Source organism: Haliaeetus leucocephalus, unplaced genomic scaffold (assembly GCF_000737465.1).
Source record: "Haliaeetus leucocephalus isolate CR32 unplaced genomic scaffold, Haliaeetus_leucocephalus-4.0 Scaffold140, whole genome shotgun sequence".
NCBI classification, from domain to species: domain Eukaryota; kingdom Metazoa; phylum Chordata; class Aves; order Accipitriformes; family Accipitridae; genus Haliaeetus; species Haliaeetus leucocephalus.
Window position 1 is genome coordinate 12,690,775 of NW_010972576.1, and position 19,470 is coordinate 12,710,244.

General features: G+C 41.1%; 1 protein-coding gene across 1 annotated transcript in view; it reads left to right on the plus strand.

Annotated features, from left to right (window-relative positions):
* The first annotated feature begins 979 nt into the window (after nt 1-979).
* The window catches only part of BANK1 (B-cell scaffold protein with ankyrin repeats 1), a 148,249-nt gene continuing 129,758 nt past the window's right edge, over nt 980-19,470 (plus strand). The window contains exons 1-2 of the mRNA XM_010561044.1: nt 980-1,061; nt 16,058-16,456. Of these exons, the coding sequence (XP_010559346.1) occupies nt 980-1,061; nt 16,058-16,456 (481 nt within the window). The remainder of the gene's footprint in view (nt 1,062-16,057; nt 16,457-19,470) is intronic.

Consider the following 19,470-nt stretch of genomic DNA (forward strand, 5'->3'; position numbering starts at 1 on the left):
AACCTCCTGGATTGCTTATGTCCTGCTGGGTTGTCTCTCCAACAGATATTGGGTGGTTGAAGTCCCCCATGAGGTCCAGGGCTTGTGAACATGAGGCTGCTCATGAGAGCCTCATCCGCTCAGTCTTCCTGGTCGGGTGGCCTGTAGCAGATCCCCCCTATAATGTCACCTGTCCCTGCCCTCCCTTTAATCCTGACCCATAAGCTCTCGGTCAGCTCCTCATCCATCCCCAGGCAGAGCTCCACGCACTCCACCTGGTCATTGACATAGCGGGTGACACCCCCTCCTCGTGTCCCCTGCGTGTTGTTCCTAAAGAGCCTGTATCCTTCCATTCCAACACTCCAGTCATAGCAGCCATCCCACCACATCTCCGTGATGCCAATAAGATCATTGCCCTGCAGGCATGTGCACGTCTCTAATTCCTCTTGCTTATTCCCCATGTTACATTTGTTTGCATAGAGGCATTTAAGTTGGGCCCCCGATGAAGCTGACTTACTGGCTGGAGTGTCTGGAATCCTTTGTGCTGCTCTTCAGGTGCTCTCCTGCTGACCTGTGATCCCTTTCTAGGCTCTGGGCATTCACTGCTGGCACTGGCATCAAACTGGTAGGAGTGGGATGGATTAAGGTTCCCTTCCCCCGGCAACTTTAGTTTAAAGCTCTTCTTCACCAGCTTGGCAAGCCTGTGACCGAAGATGCTCTTCCCCTTCTCTGACAGATGGACCCCATCAAGCCACCAGTAGGCCACTTTTCTTAAAGCGAGTCCCATGGCCTAAGTAGCCGAACCCCTGGCTGTGGCACCAGTCCCATAACCATTTGTTGATTTGCCAGGTTTGACTGGCTCTTTCAAACCCCCTCCCTTTGACTGGGAGGACTGATGAAAAACAACCTGTGCTCCAGAGTCCCTTACCGCCGCTCCCAGGGCTCTGTAATCCTTCTTGATACTCCTCACACTGCTCCTGGTTGTATCACTGGTGCCCACATGAAACAACAGCAGCCGGGAATAGTCGGTGGACCGTCCGAGGCTTGTGGTCTCTTGGTGACATCCCTGATACAAGCCCCCAGTAAGCAGCACGCCTCTCTAGAGAGTGTGTCAGCTCAGCTTCTGTACCTCTCAGAAGAGTGTCACCTACTACTATCACCCGTCGCCTTTTCTGAGTTGCGCTGGTTGTCATACAGGGAGCAGACTGGGCTGCCTTACTCAGCTCCAGTCTCTCCTGATGTGACAGGTCTTTCTTCTTCAGTCTGCAGAGCTGTGAAGTGGTTCTGCAAGGGCACCTCAGGCTTCAGGGGAAGTCTCTTCCTCCTGCTGGTCCTTGCCATTGCAAGCTTCCATACTTGGCATTATTGGCCTCCCTCCCTTCCGTGTGTGCCGATGGGGGAGTTTTTGGCTGTTTGGCCGTGGGCTGTGGGTCCACTGCAGCCCGCACTTGGAACCAGCTGTCTAACTCCTTCTCAGCCTCCATGATGTCACGACGCCTTCTCGCTGCCTCCTGCAGCTCAGCCACTTGCTACAGGCAGTCCTCCACCCGGGCACACCTTTTGCAGGCAGGTCTGCTGCCTGCCTGTCCCTGCCCGAGGGGAAAGGTCTCAGCACTCACTTACTGCAGGCTCTCCCTTCAGCAGCTCCGTCTGGGTGGAGGCATTGGCCACCGTCTGCGGTAGATGGTGCAGACCCCCCCAGACGGAGCTGCAGCCTTCGCTTTCAGTGGAGTGCCCACCATTCTGCCTTGAGGGTCAGGTGGCAAGAGTGCCCTTGGCCTGCACAGATGGTCACAGAACGGTGCCCAGTTGCTGGGTTATGTGGACTTGAATCCTCTCCACTCGGCCAGTGGAATGCCCCTCCTTCACAGAGGCGACCTCCCTGCGTGCCCTCCCACAGTAAACCAGTAAAGGCCTTTAAGTAAACCAGATAGACCACACAACATCTTTATGAATGTCTAAATGATCTTAGCTATGTCCAGAAAGTAATTTCTAGCAGCTTAATCTTACTTTTGATGTCTAAAGATAATTTACATTTCAAATTTACCTGAATCTTTAAACAGTATTTTTAAAAGGTAGGGCTACATTACCAGAAAATTTAATAAAGATTGAATCAAAGAATAGAAAGTCTTGCTTGAAAAGGATGTTCAGTATTATCTAGAAAATCCAATAAAAATGCAGAAAACTCAATACACCTTTTTCCCCCAAGATGTCTGCTACTAGAGCATTTCACTGAATCTCCAATTGCTGTATACTTCCTCCCTGTAAAAGTGTAAGGCTAATTCCCCACCCTGTGTGTGTCAGCATAGCTCCATTTAATCAATGAAGCCTTGTTGCCGCACACGATCAGAGGAGATTTTGCCAGTGTTTTTAATCAAAACTTTTTTAAGATTTTCAGACTTGCATTCCGGTTTTGTAACACCGTAATCTTATCATCAAAACTCCCAAATTTATTTCTCTCTCTTATTAATTCTGTTCCCTGTTCAAGATTAACCATTCTAGAGGAGACCAAATCTAAGTTGGCCTTTGTCCTGGTTTCAGCTGGGATAGAGTTAGCTGTCTTCCTAGTAGCTGGTACAGTGCTATGTTTTGAGTTCAGTATGTGAAGAATGTTGATAACACTGATGTTTTCAGTTGTTGCTCAGTAATGTTTAGACTAAAGTCAAGGATTTTTCAGCTTCTCATGCCCAGCCTGCGAGAAAGCTGGAGGGGCACAAGAATTTGGCACAGGACACAGCCAGGGCAGCTGACCCAAACTGGCCAAAGGGGTATTCCATACCATGGGACATCACATCTAGTATAGGAACTGGGGGGAGTGGGGGCAGGGGGAGATCGCCGCTCGGAGACTAACTGGGTGTCGATCAGCGGGTGGTGAGCAGTTGCACTGCACATCATTTGTACATTCCAATCTTTTTATTATTACTGTTGTCATTTTATTAGTGTTATCATTATCATTATTAGTTTCTTCTTTTCTCTTCTATTAAACCGTTCTTATCTCAACCCACGAGTTTTACTTTTTTTTCCTGATTTTCTCCCTCATCCCCCTGCGGGGGGGGGGGGAGTGAGTGAGCAGCTGTGTGGTGCTTAGTTGCTGGCTGGGGTTAAACCACGACAGCCTTGAATGCATGAAACAGTCTGTAATGATTGAATTGGAGAAAAGATATTTTCTGTGAAAGTTTAAGGCAGATCCTACATTTATCAGTTGGGAAACAGAAGTATTTTCTGCTTACAGGGTACGTTCAGGACAGTTTCATTTTCATTTTCTTGTAGTGCTCTTGCCAAGCTATTGTCAGTTGGTTTTCTATGAGAGTTTAAAAACAGCCCTGTTTCATTGGCAAACTTGCAGCCTGTATTTCAATACTGAACTTTACAGAATTCATTAAAATGGCAATCCATATTCCTGTATTTTAGCTTGCAAGTAGATAGTGTATACCATAAATTTTGTACTCCCACATGCTGTTAAGTCCATACTGTTCACGGTGGATGACATGTATAATAACCATTATTATTCATTTTGTACACAACCTCTTCTTTAAAACATGCCTTAAATAACATCATAAAAAGGCAGAAGCTGTGGCAACTCATTTGTTGGATTTAATGTTTTGGAGACTTCCATGAAAAGCTAGTCCTTCTTATCAGAAATCAAGGGTTGAACATTAACCATATTTAAAATATTATAAAAGTCAGTTATACTATTTTATTTATCTCACCACAATTATGTCACAGATGAGCATTGTAAAATTTAAATTGCAGAAATGTACATGGTCTCCCCAAAACAGTCTGTTTTGCTTAGTACACTGAAAAAAGCAAAGTTTTGACACTAATCTAGGGGGAAAAAAAAGGCTTGCCTGAAACAATTCAGTACTGGATAAACGATAGTTAAGAATCTAAGTCTTATTAAAGCAGTAGGAGTCTTTAGAGGAGTGTTTCCAAACTTAAATTCCTCTCTTTTTTTAGGTTTATGTTTTTTACTGGAAGATCAGATTGATGAAGTTTCACAAGAGGTTTAAGCAACTGTCATTTTTTGAAAATGACTCTTGAACATGTTGTTTTCTTTCCAGATATTTCCATTCTTAGTATATTGTTAAAGTCTTGTTACTGATTTTTAATGTCATAATAAGCATTAAATTTAATAAGTGTTTCATTTTGTTGTAGTCCTAATTAGCCAATCCATGTACCTACAAGTGCATTAAATACTACAGGAACATATCGCATTGCAGTCTGTACCAGCTATGGATTCAGTGAAAGTGGCTATGTTCAAAAGCGTCGCTTGAGTAACCTGCTTTGGTACAAGTGTGTGAGAGTGAGTGGGAGCTCAGGTGCATGCTCGTGTTACTACGGTTTAGCATTGAGTGGCTGTGGCCAAGTCAGTGAGCTCTCTCAGGACTCGTTTCCCAGATGCTTTAAGGCCACTTCCATACCAGTAAATAGTGCTCTGTACAGAAGGGGATTTGTAGCGGCGAGCAGTAGGTGCTAAGGACCTGAGAGCCATGCAGGGTACATGGAAGGGAGCTTATTTTGAACTTGCTCTAGTCTGGTCCTATGGCATTAGCAGGTGGCACACATTAGGTGTGATTCTGAAGCACATGTTCTGCTTTACTTTCATCTGAAAGGGATGCAGTTTATGTGCTCCAGGGCCAGTCAGTAAGGTGGAACAAAGCCTGGTAAGTGAGAACAATCAGATGATTTGTTTTAAAAGTATACTTACGGTCTTGACTGTATATTAATGTTAACTCACTCTAAGCTGTTGCTGCAAGTGGCAACCTTCCCCTCCTATTAACTTCAGAGGCGTGAATTTATCCCATCCCTCATCTTCCCTTTTGTCAACAGAAGTCTTCAGGCAACTGCAAGGCAAAGCAGGCTGGGGAGTTGATGAAAGTGGTGAATAAAAAAATAAGTTGCCAGGATGGGTATAAACAACTGTATAGTAGAGGTGTGTAGGACTGCCCCTTCTGGTAGCAGTGAGATTTTTTTAAAGATATTTGTGCAGTTATAGCAGTAATCTGCAGTAAATGGAAGATGGAACATGGGTGGTCTAAACTTCAGAGGAGGAAGTGTAAGACTGCACATTTTATTTCATATCTATACCAAATGCAATCGGTTATTGCAGCTGGCATGTGGTAGCATGTTAAACTGTGGTATCTTGAGGAGTCTTAGATGAGACACTAACAAAATGTATGTACAAAGAAGTTGGTGATAGACCTATGACAGCATCAGTCTGTTTTCTTTTAAGATTCTTCTTTTTCTGGATAATCAAGAGGAAATTAAAAATTTGGTTATATAGATTTGGTCAAACAATGAGGGGCTTGATAATGTAAAAAGCAAGATGTTTCATAATTCCTAGGTCCTGTCCTATCCCCCTGTCATGGTTTAAGCCCAGCTGGTAACAGAGCACCATGAAGCCACTTGCTCACTCCTCACCCTGTCTGGCCCCGGTGGGATGAGGAGGAGAAAATATAAAGAAAAGCTCATGGGCTGAGACAAGGACAGGGAGAGATCACTCACCACTTAACGGTCACAGGCAAAAGGCAGACTCAACTTGGGGAAGAAACAAAATCAATTTAATTTACTACAAATCAAAACAAGATACTTCCCCCCACTGTTCCCTCCTTCCCGGCTCAAGTCCACTCCCCATTTTCTCTACCTTGTCCCCCAGTGGCACAGAGGGACGGGGAATGGGGGTTGGGGTCAGTTCATCACACCTTGTCTCTGCCGCTCCTTCCACCTCAGGGGCAGGACTCCTCACTCTTCCCCTGCTCCACCGTGGGGTCCCTCCCATGGGAGACAGTCCTTCACATGAACTTCTCCAATGTGAGTCCTTCCTATGGGCTGCAGTTCTTCACGAACTGCTCTGGCATGGGTCCTTTCCGTGGGCCGATCTTCAGTCACAGACTGCTCCAGCATGGGCTTTCCCATGGAGTCACGGCCATCTTTGGGGCATCACCTGCTCCGGCGTGGGGTCCTCCCCGGGCTGCAGGTGGGCATCTGCTCCCCTGCTCCCCTCCATGGGCTGGGGGGACACAGCCTGCTGTCTCACCATGGGCTGCAGGGGCAGCCCCTCCTCCGGCGCACCTCCTCCCCTCCTTCTGCACTGACCTCGGGGTCTGCAGAGGGGTTCCTCTCACATCCCACTTCCCTCTCCGCTGCAGGTTCCCCTTCTTAAATCTGTTCTCCCAGAGGTGCTACCACCGTCGCTGATGGGCTCGGCCTGGGCCAGAGGTGGGTCCGACTTGGAGCAGGGGAAGCTTCTGGCAGCTTCTCACAGGAGCCACCCATGGAGCACCCCTGCTACCAAAACCCTGCCACACAAACCCACAACACCCTGTCAAGCTTCTGAGTTTTACTGTATTTGAACTATACAGGTTCTCTGACTGTAGTGGGATAAGGTTTAATTTGGTCTCAGAAATGGTTCAAGAAGGATTTGTTTTCACTTTCTATTCTGTGCCTTTCTAACTAGAAATGGAAGATAGTGTACTTGAAAAGCTAAAAGTACCGGTGAGATACTTTTCTTCCAGTTTACATAATTATGTAGACAAAGTTTGCCTGTTTCTATCCAACAATGAGAATATATGGCAACGACAGTAAAGTATGGTAGGTATGTATGTATAGTATGGTAAATCTGTTTGCAAGAACCTGAACATACAGAACTTCCAACTGGTTCATTTCCAGGAAGCAACCCGTTTGGTCAAAGGCAGTAGTAGTTATATTAAACCATTCTGTGAGGGTTATCCACTAGAGGAGGACCCCAAATTGATACCTAGGTAACTCTCCAATTTGGTCCTATTTTAGGACTGGTAATAATTAGAGAATTTATATTTTGCAGAGGGGAAAGATAATTGCATGTGTTAAACGTATACTGAGAAGATATGCTTGCTGGAAAAGATGTCTTTTGAATCTCATGTAAGCTTTAATGGTATTTGGGCATTTCGGTTGATTTTGCAATCCTATGGGTGAATTGTGCGAAGGCAGGCTTGCGCTCATGTGACTAACTCGATTTCTTTCTGTCTGATGAGCAGAAATAAAAGTAGTTTGTTATATAGCTAGTATCAAGAATCTTTGTCTTAAGGCAGTAGAGAGGAAGCTGAGGTGGGTTTAACATAGAGAAGTCAGCTTTCTACTGAGGTTGTTGCTGAATGTTTTATTTAGCTTGGTTTCAACTCACTGTTAGCTCTGTCATTGCTCATTTTATGAAACTACACATATTTATGTAATGATTTTCTACTTCATTTACTTCCTTCTGCGTGCATCATTAGCATGAATGCCATTAAAAAGGCCAACACAAAAATATAAAGTGTTTGTCCAACACTGATTACAGATTTGTCTTGAGGGTTTGTTGTTGTTGTTGTTACTGTTTGGGGTTTTTTTGGTGACTGTCACATATTTGTCAGAAAGGGACAAAAGAAATGAGCTGAAACCAGAGGACACTTTCTTCTACAGCCTCATAGCTTGGACATGTTATACATCAAATAGAAACTGCTTTTCACACTGCCTTTAATTTATGGATGAATGCTCAAGTAAATGAGATGCGTAAAAAAAGGATTTAAAACCAGTCTGCAAAAGCAGGAGATGATCAAGCCATATGATTTATGGGATGTCAGAAGCCCTCCCCGGATACTCTGCAGACTTGTGGCAAAGGAAACATAATAGTTTTAGAAACCTAAGGAAGTATGGCTGAGACACTGGAACAAGTCGCCCAGAGAAGTTGTGGATGCCCCATTATTGGAAGTGTTCCAAATCAGGTTGGATGGGGCTTTGAGCAGCCTGTTCTAGTGGAAGGTGTCCCTGCCCATGGCAGGGGGTTGGACTAGATGATCTTTAAAGGTCCCTTCCAACCCAAACCATTCTGTGATTCTGTGACTGCTCTAAGAGAGTTCCACCAGACAGATTTCTTGTGTCAATGATAATCTGTAACTTAGGAACTGTTGGGATGTCATCTATGGTTAATTCAGTGTATTATTTGACCATGTTACAAATGCAGGGAACACAGAAATCTCTGAGCAGAAATTGCAGTAAGTGGTGCTATTTATTGAAAAACATTGTCATATAACGGTGATTGTCTGATGATCAGTGTCTGCCAAGTCCCTGGTGTACAAATTACACTACTTAATGTGTAAGACATCTTCCTTGTGTTTGATGCAGCAGTGCTACTGTGTGACCTCCCCAGATCACAGCAGTTGGAACCACAGCAACTTGCCCAAAATGTTATTGCTTGCAAGATCAGTGCTTTCTCGTTTGTTGTATACGCACCATTTTCTGAGGTATGTTCTCTTGTGATGGAGGTAAATGTACTGGATTTCATGAGACTGTTTGCCCTAGCACTAATTAATATCTGCAGAACATGTTTTCCATTCTGTTTCTTATTTTAAAGGAATTAGAGATAAGAATTTGTGAGAAACTGAATTAACAATGGAATCAAAGGTGGCAGAGAAAAAAGCAACAGAAGGCAGAAGAAAAAGCAAAGTTGAATTTAAACGAGCAGAGTTTAAATGTGGTCATAAAAACCCAAAATCCCTGGGGTAAGTCAGGATGGGCATATCTAGAGAGATCCTGGTAAGAGAAACACTGACACTAAAAAAAAATTAAAATAAATAAAAGGATACTTTGGTCTACCCTAACAGTGACATTTTGAAATTGAAATTTTTTTAAATGTTTCATGTTTATAGAGGTATAGGAGGTGTACCTTGAAATAGAGAACTGAGTTCTGACCTCTATATCCCCTGTTCATGTTTAGTCTTGTTCAGTAGAAATGAGAGCCCCTGTCCATCAGTAGGTATTCAGCTGTGGATGGATAAGGCCTCCACAAGCGAAGATACTGTGATAATCGTTACCCTTGCATATGTATTCACAGGACAGATATGTGAGAGAGGCCAAACCAGGGAATAAGGCCATATCACTCTTCAGGAGAAACAGCCTTTTGGGCATACTGTTAGCTTTGTCAGATATCTTTCTAATCTACCTGGGTCAGGTCCATGCTGTGGAAAGGTACCCCAGGAAGTTATTTGGCTCTGTGTTCCCATTGTCACTGTAGGAAAGGTCAATGAAATTTCTTTACAGAGAAAGCCCACAAGATCAAACCTAAACTCATCCCATTTGTAGGAAAATTGTTCCTCTCTGTAGAACCTCATTTCGTCCACTCCAGACCTCACTGAGCTTAGTGAGAAGAATGATGAAGACGTGAGGCTTGATTTTATACAGATAGAGCAAGTATTTGTTTTCACACACAGCTTAGCAATTAGTGACAGAAGGTACATAAACAATGACAATGTTCTTATTACGTGCTAGTTAAATAGGCATTTGAGAATAGAAGTGCAGCTGCTCTGCTGGCTGATACAGTGATGGCAGGAATGTCCCATGCTTTAGGATAATTGCTTTAATTGAAACAGGTGTGCCACAGCACTGCAGCAATTTAGCTACTTCGTGATCTCACTCTAAAGTTTACAAGCAGGCTTTTATAATTTTCATTTCCATTAGTGGAACGTCTCTGAGAAGCAACATGACTTACTTGAAAACATTTTCCATTATCTGCAAGTAGTTGTAAGTGCTTTCTGCTGTCCTTCCCACGATGAATCCATTTTGGCTTGCTTCAGGGGATTTGCCTTGCAGAATTCCAGCAACCAAGAGCTAGAGATGCATTTTGAGATACATTTACTGGATGCGTGTCAGGTGCGCTGACTGGGAAAATCAATGCCTTCTGGATGGGTGAGGGGCAGTTCGTTATGCTAAGGCCACTGAGTAGTGCTGAATTAAATGTTCTCATACTGTTTCCAAATGTTAAATTGCAAGGGTTGTTTGAAGTGCTAGTGAAACTTTTTCCATAGTTCCTTATTATATCATTGTAAGTGATCAGGGCAAGCAATATGAAAAGATGAATGGCTGAATCTTTGTGAAAAGATTGCAAAGGGGCCAAGAGACTAAAGGTGTTTGTTTCTGGAGTCTTGTTTGAACTGGTATGTATGCTTGCTGTTCGCATCCTACATACAGCTGAAATGGAAATGAATCTTATTGAGATTAGAAGAAAGGTTTTGCAAATCTCCAAGCAAAGAGGGGAGCCTGGGTCTCTTACGCTTGCTTATGTTTCTCATGCTCCATTTTTTGTCACTGTCATGACCCTTGACTATACCCATAGTTTTATCCTACAGGGTGAAAGGAATACGGGGGAAAGGGAGAGCAGAGGAGATACCTCAGAGAGAAAACATTTTTCAAACCCCAGCAGTTTTAGAAACCATGGACTTAAGACTCTCTAGATGAAGGCAGCATGTGGGATGAGAACTCATGGGAGAATGTTATGCATTCACCTTGGGTGACATTTGATTTGGACAGTGAAACTAGATTCTTAAGATACATAAAAGTCTAATCAGATGAGTGTGGTCGACTTCTAAAGTCTTGAATTTCCCTACCTGGCTCTTGCCTGAAAAAAATCTACTACTTCTTTTTGTGTTAAGTTTTTAGCATGGGAAGATACTCATTGTTATCCTGGAGAGTGTAGGCTGCTATTCACAAAAGAATTAAAGATGCAATGGATGTCATTCTGTATTGCTTATGTTGCCCCAATTTTTCATCTGTATATTGCGAGAAAGTGAGCAAGAACTTCCATTCTGTGCTTTTCCACTTATCCTTTGAGATATTCAGCAACTCTGTTTATTTTAACAAATTTTTGCTGATGGACAGTAGCTCATTACATACTGACAGAGTTCATACGCTTCTTTCTCAAATGTGTTTCCTTTTAAGACTGCCATTTAAAAAAAAATTAAACAACCTTCCCTTCCCCAAGTGAGGACATCTGTGACAGGAAGAAATAAAAGGGATTAATTTTCTTCTTTCTCTAGCAATTGATCCTCTCCTTTCACAACATAGTGTTTGAGAACAATTTGAAAGGGAGATTTTTTTCACACAAATATCAAAAGCTAATGTGATTGAGGCAAGGATTGTAAACAGACTTGGATTACTTATTACGGTTGACTGTGGCAAGCTTGTTGTGTGGTTATAGGAATTCCTGGGCAACTGAGAGAACGACAGGGAATGGCATTGTTGTGCTCCAGTACCCTAACTGGAGAAGGCTGTGGATGACCCCAAGAAATATGTATCTTTTGGTTAAAACTTGGGTAAACATTGGTGTTCAAGTGTCACTGTTTTTTACCAAAGCATCCTAAGGCAGTGGGACTGTAGAGCCAATTTTTAAACCCTAGCCTAATTGAAATCAGCCTTATTTAAGTAAAACAAAGTATATTAATGCTGATTTGCTGGAAACAACTGTAGTAAAATGCAGATACCTAGAAGTAAAGCACATCATCTACAAACATTAAGCCTTTAAAAAGAGGGGAATAAGTTGGCATCTGTGCAGAGGACTTGCTTTTCTGAATCTAGCAGTGTCATTATCAAAGATGAGTGTTACCAAGTACTTCTTGCTCACTTGTAAACACACAGAAACTATCTTTTACAAGATTGCAAGATTCATGAACTGAGGTGCCTGTTTAAGAGTAGCTACCAGCCCCCAATCTTTGATTTGTTTCCTTTGCCTTCCTGATGTGTTTAGAGCATTACAGATTTCTTGAGGTTTCCTTTCACTAATATACTTGCTTTTTTTTTTCTCCATACTATATCTTTTAATTGTTGTCATAGAAAAGATGTTCTTTTGCCTTATGTATACAAGTTCTTGATTCCTGCTTGGTCACAGTAGTCTGCAAAGATGCTCTCATCTCGGTTTGGTTCTCATAAGATTCAGCAGGTCTTTTCAAAGAAGGCTTCAGATGGCGTGTTTCATGAGATACGCCATTTTGGGCAACCACATACCAGTAACTAGAGAATAGTTTTGCTTGTCAGAAGAACCCTTTCAGGTTATGGATGACTGCATAAATTCTCTTACTGTTTCTCATTGCTAAACTAATAATACATTTTATTTCTACCTTTGAGTCAGTTTCCAAGTAGCAGTAGTTGAAGCATGGCTTAATTTTGTCAGGATATGATAGTTTCTATTACATTAATTTTCAAGGGAACAAAATTTATCTCAACTTACATTATATTCCAAGTGCAGTAACTTCAAAGAAATATTCAGTGAGAGATGAAAATAATGAAGGGGAAAAAACTCTAGTTGAAAAATTAAGCATTGTTACTGTGTACTCAATATTGGGTAGAGTTGTATTAAAGGTAGATTTCAGCTTTTGTAGTTTCAGGTTAAAATGATACTGTTTTGAAGGCAGAGTTTTGGGTGGGCTTTAATTTTCGAGTAAGCTGCATTCAAGCATCTACACCTTAGTAAAATTTCTGAAGGCAAAAACATTGTGTAACAGGAAAAAGCTAAAGGCATATGGAGTAGATTTTAGATAGGGAACTTCATAACTATTCCTAGGGTGAACTTTGACTCTACATTTAAAGTCAGGCAAGCATTTCAAAATAGTGATATTTCACCTTTTAATACAATTTGGGGGAAGTAAGATGTAAGTCTTGCATTCCAGTGTAATATCAAAGCTAACTCTCAATCTAGAAGGCAGATCAATGCCAGAAAAAAAATACAAGCATATAATTCAAAACAAACCCACATTTGGTTTCCCACAGGTAACTTGATAGCACTAGCTCCTTTCTTCAAATCAATAAACATTGCACCTATCTGCAGCATGAAATACCTTGCTTGTATGAGCCTTTCAACAGTATGACTCTTCCCTCTGTATATAGATAGAAAAGACAAATTAAATATGGCAGCCATATTAAATTAAAGTTTTGTGACATGCATGTTGCAGAGCCTTTCTTCCATCAAGTGTGGTGTTAGATATATTTCACTCCCTTTTCTTATACAAATAAAGCTTTCTTTCCCATATATAAAAATCAATATAGTTAAAAAGAAATGCTGTCAAGCCTTCAACAAAAATCTTAAAACCCTGTTCTCATTCACACTTAGCTAAGATCAAAGCTGCAGACTTAAGTGCGGATATACTGTATGGAAATAGAATTACTTCATCTTCTTTTATTATTTTAATGCAACTTTGTCACTTTTATCTTTAGAATTTGAGTACTCAAGCCTTGTACTGTCCATTTGCACAGGGATGAACTTTATACCTTATGTATATTTTTATTAAGATTATTATATAATGTCAGCTCTTTAAGAATATTTCTACCGAAGGACTTACTCCTCCATGCTCAGCATGCAGGGAGCTCTTCAACTGTGCTTGAATGGTTGAGTCCAGCAGTTCTTTCCTGCTCTGCGATATAGGAATGCCTTTTGGGTGCTTCCAGTCTGCACAGGGATGAGGTGCAGTTGTGTACCATTCCTCACCAGTGCTCTCCTTCTACATGGAGAGGAAACTTCAGGCTCTTGGCCAAGTGGGTGCTGTGGAGGACACCAGCAGACCCCTCTTCTGCACAATCATGACACCAAGATTCTGTGAATCTATAAAAAAATGTTTTTACTATTCAATTTAAACATGCTTTTTTATCCCTCCCTGCAATTCCACTTAGCTATGTCCTTGCCCAAGTCCATTATAATAGAAGTAAACGCAGCTGAGCATGAACTTAAAATGAGACCTTTTAACTTAAAGACTGAATGTGAATCTTCCGTGCATATCCAAGGGAATCTCAAGTAAGATTATTTTATTCTTCCCATACACTGTATCAAGGAGCTCCTACCCTGTATACAGTTTTGGGTTCCTCAAAAAGTATTTTGAAAAGGCAGGAGAGTTCACAAAAGTGCAGAAAGAATAGTAAGGAATAAAGAAAAGTAAGAAAGAGTAGTTCTGCAAAGCCTTTCTTGTAGAAGGAAGAGTAATAATCCCTGCTTACAAAGTGTGGGAAGGCAAGGCTAAGAGTCACTTCATGAGAGTCTGAAGACCTTAGGGTACAGATTTCTGAGAGCAGATACTTCTTTTAGCTTGCAGAAATAGATAAAATTATATTCTGTGGCTGGAAGTTGAAACTAAGGAAATTCAAACAAAGAATGAATTCTTAAATCTTCTTCATGGATTAAGCATCCTCTTTAAATCTGTACTTTTAAAGGACCACTACAGTGCTTTTAGAAAATGGGGACTGAAAATAGAAGGTGCTTGGTGATTCCATTTCCTGTGATATGAAACGGTGTGGTCAGACTGAAAGAGCTTCTGGCCTTATAGCTCTGTTAATACAATTTTTTCTTTTCAAACTGTGCAGCAAGCTTCATAGCTTTCTGTTTCTACTTTTTTTGGTGTGAGAGTAATGGAAAAAACAAATGAGATTCTGAAAACAAATAACATCGCAGCATTGCAACAAGTAGGTTTCTTATCCTAGTGTCATAAAACACATAACTTTGCCCTGAGTTAAATGAGAAATAAATTACTATTTATTTTTACAATTAAACTTCAGCATTTCAGCAGAAAGAGGCATTTTTCAGAAGGCTTTTACCATAGAAAATGTAGCAGTCACCTTTCCAAATACATTTTGACAAATATTACCCTGCTGTATGGTCAGGGTCAGTCATCTTGAAATATCATCACCCACTACCATATTGAGCATGGCCCTATATGATTTCCTATGACAGAAAACTTTTTGAAAGGATGAGTATTCACAAGTGTTTAAAAGATGGCAGCTGTCCTCCAAGCAGTTTATAGACATACAATGAACTCAAGAGACTAAGCTATAGTGTCCCTATTCTACAAGTTTCAGTCAGCTTTCACATGGGTAAACTTTGTTTGAAATACCTCTTGAATAAAGAATGAATGAACAGAATTTAGAAATAATTTCTTCTAAAAAGAAAGGAAGTCCAGTAATTAAAGCAGTAATCCTGGAGTGGAGATCTAGGTTCAGTTTCTTCTTTTGTACAAGGGCTTACGTGGGATCCTTGACAAGTTTTTTTATTCTCCTTAGCTACATCTCTACTATGCTTCTAACAGTGCATCCCACTATCCAGATCTATTGTTTGCCCAAGAAACATTTTAACTCTGTGTATGCCCATTTCCATATCTCTTGATATTCACGAAGCAGCAGCTTAGACACTCACCTGCAAAGAAGCTCTGGTGCACTGCAGACAAGTGTCAGTCAGGTTGCCTGACCCATCAGGAACCTGGGAGACACAGTGAAGTTCAGTGGAGGTAAAGTGCAGCAGGTGTATCTATTCCTGAGTCTCTTATTGTTGCTCCACAAGGCTGTGATTGTGAACTACTCAAGGGGTATTAAGCTACCCTGACATTTTAATGGATATTGTATTGGTCAGCAAATCACGGGGTTTTATGGTTTCACAGAATCACAAAATGTTTGAGGTTGGAACGGACATCTGAAGGCCATCTTGTACGACCGCCCTGTTCAAGCCGGGCCACCTAGAGCCAGGACCATGTCCAGGCACCTTTTGAGTAGCTCCAAGGAGGGAGATTCCACAACTGCCCTGGCAACTTGTGCCAGTGCTCACAGTAAAAAAAACGTTTCCTGATGCTCGAAGGGAGCCTCCTGTGTTTCAGCTTGTGCCTGTTGCCTCTGTTTCATATTGTCACCCTAGTAACACTGTGGAAGAGTGTTAGTCTTCTTACTAGCATCATGTTTTACATCTTAAAAAATCTTAAAGGGAAAGCAGAACTAACTAAATGTAGTTCTAGATTTATTTTTGTCATGTTCATAAGTAATTTTGTTAGAATAAGGACAGTAAAGAAAGATCACTAACGACTATCCTAATACCATGCTGCCAAAATATCCTGAACATACCAATCCTTTTTCTAATGAAGTCAGATCATGTCTAGTGTTCAAATATATATTCTTTACTTCTGCCATTAAAGCTAACTGTTGCATTTTTAGTAGTATCACCTATTTGTCAAGAATCCAGGAGTGAGCAGAATGTGTGAATGCGCTCTGCTTTCTACACTGCAATTTCAGTATTTATTCTGAAATACTAGTTGAAGCTATTCTAAACATAAAATATTCTGAGCTATTTTACCAGCATTTCTGTGGATGATCTTTCTGCCTTGGTCTAGAAATAAGCAGGTGGTTGTCATGTCAACGTGATGACCTGTCCTGTTTCTTCAGCACCTCAAATTCTTAAGTGGGGGGAAACTAACAATGTGTCTTCTGATATTTATAATGGATTCAAAATGCATTTGAAATTATTTTTTTAATGTTTTCTTCTCTCTAGAAAATACCAAGGATATTCTTGTGATATATGAACAAGAAGCAGAAGAGTGGGCTCTGTATTTAAAATGTCTTTTTGGACACATAGTGAACGAAGGAGGAATCTTACTCTACAATCTGGAGACTTCGTCTTTCAAGCGCCAGGAGCTACTCTCTTTACCCTATTATAAATGTAAACTGCTGATACTATCGTGTGGACTTCTTAACTGCCTGAATCAAAAGAGAAGTTATTTTCTGGAGCAAGTTCTAAAACCTCCAGATGATGTGGTGATCCTACTTTGTGGGGTGGAGAATTCGGATATTCTTTATGAGATACTGACCTTAGATAGAGGCAGCGAAGAGATTTCTGCTGATCAGGAACCTGAGGAATATCTCTCTGTTATTAATGGAATTATTCAACCAGGTAATCTAAAAATGAAAACTTTGTATGATTATTAAAAGAGTTTTCTTAGCTATATTAATACCATTTGGAAGAGAAAAAAAGTGATAATTCAGATTTTCTGAAGAAATTATCTCTCTTCAGCTTGGTCCAACAGTTTTAGTTTGATGATGCATTTGTCATTGAAGTGTGATGAAACTGTTGTACTCTTAGTCTGGCTTCATTTTCTCAGGGAAGCAGCTTTGGAACGTCTAAAAGCTGCCACTGGCACCTGTGAACCTACCATCACTACTTCATGGTAAGATTGAAGAGCTGACATACACTTGTTTCTCTGTTTCCTGAGTTTACAAATCTCAGAAGCTGTACAAAACTATGGGTTTATGTTTAATCTCTTTCAAAATGCCTTAATGTGACAATGTATATATCTCTTTAGATAAATCTGAGTGAAAAATAATTACTGAGTAGGACCCGGTTTTGTGGATGGCATCATTTCCTGTGTGACACACAAAAGCTGTAAGAGCAGAAGTTCCCTTCCCCTTGTACCAACCCAAGTAATAAGTCTGTACTGGAAGAACTAAAACTATCCAGTTTGTATGTGTTTGCACATCCATGGAAACTACGAAGAAGCATTAATGTAAAAATTAGCACTTCTGGAATGTAAGAAAAACCCCTCTCCTGAGGGTGAGAGGTACTGAAATGGCAAAGTCTGTGCACATGCTTTAGTTTAACCCAAAGTTTTACTTTGCCAGACTGCGCAAATGAAACCAAGAAATAGCTTTAGAAAGACAGATGCATGGGCCACTTTGGAAAAGCAGTGTAAGTTGTGCACAGGTTTCAGGTAGATGGCTGTGTGTTTTCCTTTGAAAGCTATTTACTACTGCTTCTTTGTAGTCTCTAGGTCTCTTACCTCCTCTCAGTTCTTGCTATTTTGTCATGATTTTGTCTGCTAAGCAGAACATTGTGTTTCTGTTTTTGTTACCCGTGAGGTGCCATTTTACTGGTATGGGAGCTTGTGCTTGAGAAAGACATCCTGCAGTTCAGGAGTTTTACTCAGAAGTCAACCTGGTTTGGGATGCAGATGAACAACCAAGAGTATTCTTTTGAACTCAGGGGTAGAGAGACCCCAGATGAGTCAGAATGGCCTAGCTGGATGTCCCTGCTGCCTTGTGCTTGAGCAGATAAGCTTAAGCATACTGTAAGGCTTTCAAACCTGTCCAGAATGTGTCTACATACAGTCTGGCGATACGGATCAGTGCTTTCAAAACGAAGTTTTAGACTCCTCCTTCCCAGCCATCTCCTGTTCTGACATTTCTTGCTGTTCAGTATTAATTAACCTTTTCCTCAGTATATCTCTTTTGAGCATCTCTCAGACTTTAAGTTTTGGAGCTAATTACAGTTGTCTGGTCTGGTTTCAGGAGGTAATGTTTGCAGTTTCTGACTGTGTCTGATATGTAGCTTTATACTGAAGTTCCTTGGCAGCTTTCTAGTGGAATGAAAGCAGTGGGTCTATACAATGTGTGTGTATATAGGAAGGAACTGGGCCCAGAGATAGTTGACTTGTGCAGGAAATTGCAAACTTTTCTGCAAAGATAAACAGTTTCTGAGAAGATAGATGATGGTTCTTTGCTTAGGTCTGTGCATTCACAAAAATATTTATTGCATCTGCCCTTGGGATTTTACTCACATTGTAATGTCAAGTGACTAATAGGTGCTCAAATGATCTTTTCTTTGGCAGTGGTCAATATCAGCAACTTCAGAGACGAGTACAAAGCTGAATTAATGAATAGCTGTTGAAGGCCTCGGTCTCAGTGTGTACATCTTTACCAGGGATGCATAGACTATGGCTGGGATCAGACAAGTTCAATTGACTGAACTAGATCTAGAACTGGGAGTAGTGTTGCTGCCTGGTACTTCGGTGTGTAAACCCTCCTCCATACACATGGCTGAGAACTGCTCTCGCCCTGTTTTTTCTGTACTGGTGTGCCCTGGCCATCAGGCAGGCCAGCTCAGATCAGTGCTTGCTAGAAGACCTCTGCACTGCTCTTTGTGGCAGAGTGAAAGTAATCCAAGTGCAAGATTTGCTGTCACCTGGCTGTTGATTTAAGCTCTGAGGAATGAAAATGTGCACGTCTTACCATTATTTACCTTTGCTTAAAGATAATGGTGACTGTTTGCAGTGTCTGTATTTATGATATTCTTTGTCGAATCCTATTAAGCTCTTAGCTTTTGTGATATCTGTGGCAGGGGTTTTGACAGATTACGCATCTGGGAAAAAGATTTTTCCCGTGTTTTTAAAATGGCTTGTTAAGGGGTTATTAAGTATACTTGGATTATTTTTTCCTTTGGACCAATTTTTTTATGCCTTTCTTCAGGACTATGCACTCATAAGATTTCCCACCTCTCTTCATATGGATCATCATCTTCTGTGCTTTTAATTGTTTTTAGTGCTTATCCTTTGTCCCTTGTATTTCTGCTTTTGGAGATAGTGATGAAAACACTTTTGTGTATGTTCTTCATGCTTTTCCATTCCTTTTTTTCCCTAAACTGTTCACTGCTGTTAACTTGTTCCTCCATGCATTTGTACCTTCTTGTCTCCTCAGTATTAACAAGAGCTGTCACTTTACTGAAGTCTAAAAATTTAGTGATGTGCTTAATTACAATGATTACATGGCATCAGGCTGTTGTGCACCAGCGCAACTAAATTCTATTGGTCCCTTAGGACAGCGGGCCATCTCAATCCTAGGTCTAACTGATGCCTGGACTCAGGAGCAGCTTGTGGGTAGTTAGAACATCTGAAGATGGGTGCTAAATCGGGTTGTTACCTCACAGTCCTGAAGAGTATTAATAACAGTGTAGCTTATGTGTTAGTAATCAGCACCCTTCCACTACAGCTTTCTCCATACTCTGCAAAGTTCCTAGGCAAGGTAAGTTCTCAGCTGTCTCTTCTGCCCTAGATGCTATTCTCTTTGCACTGTCTCTATGGTCTGAGATGGAAAGACTGCAAAACAAATCTAATTTTATATGTGTCACCCCCCCCA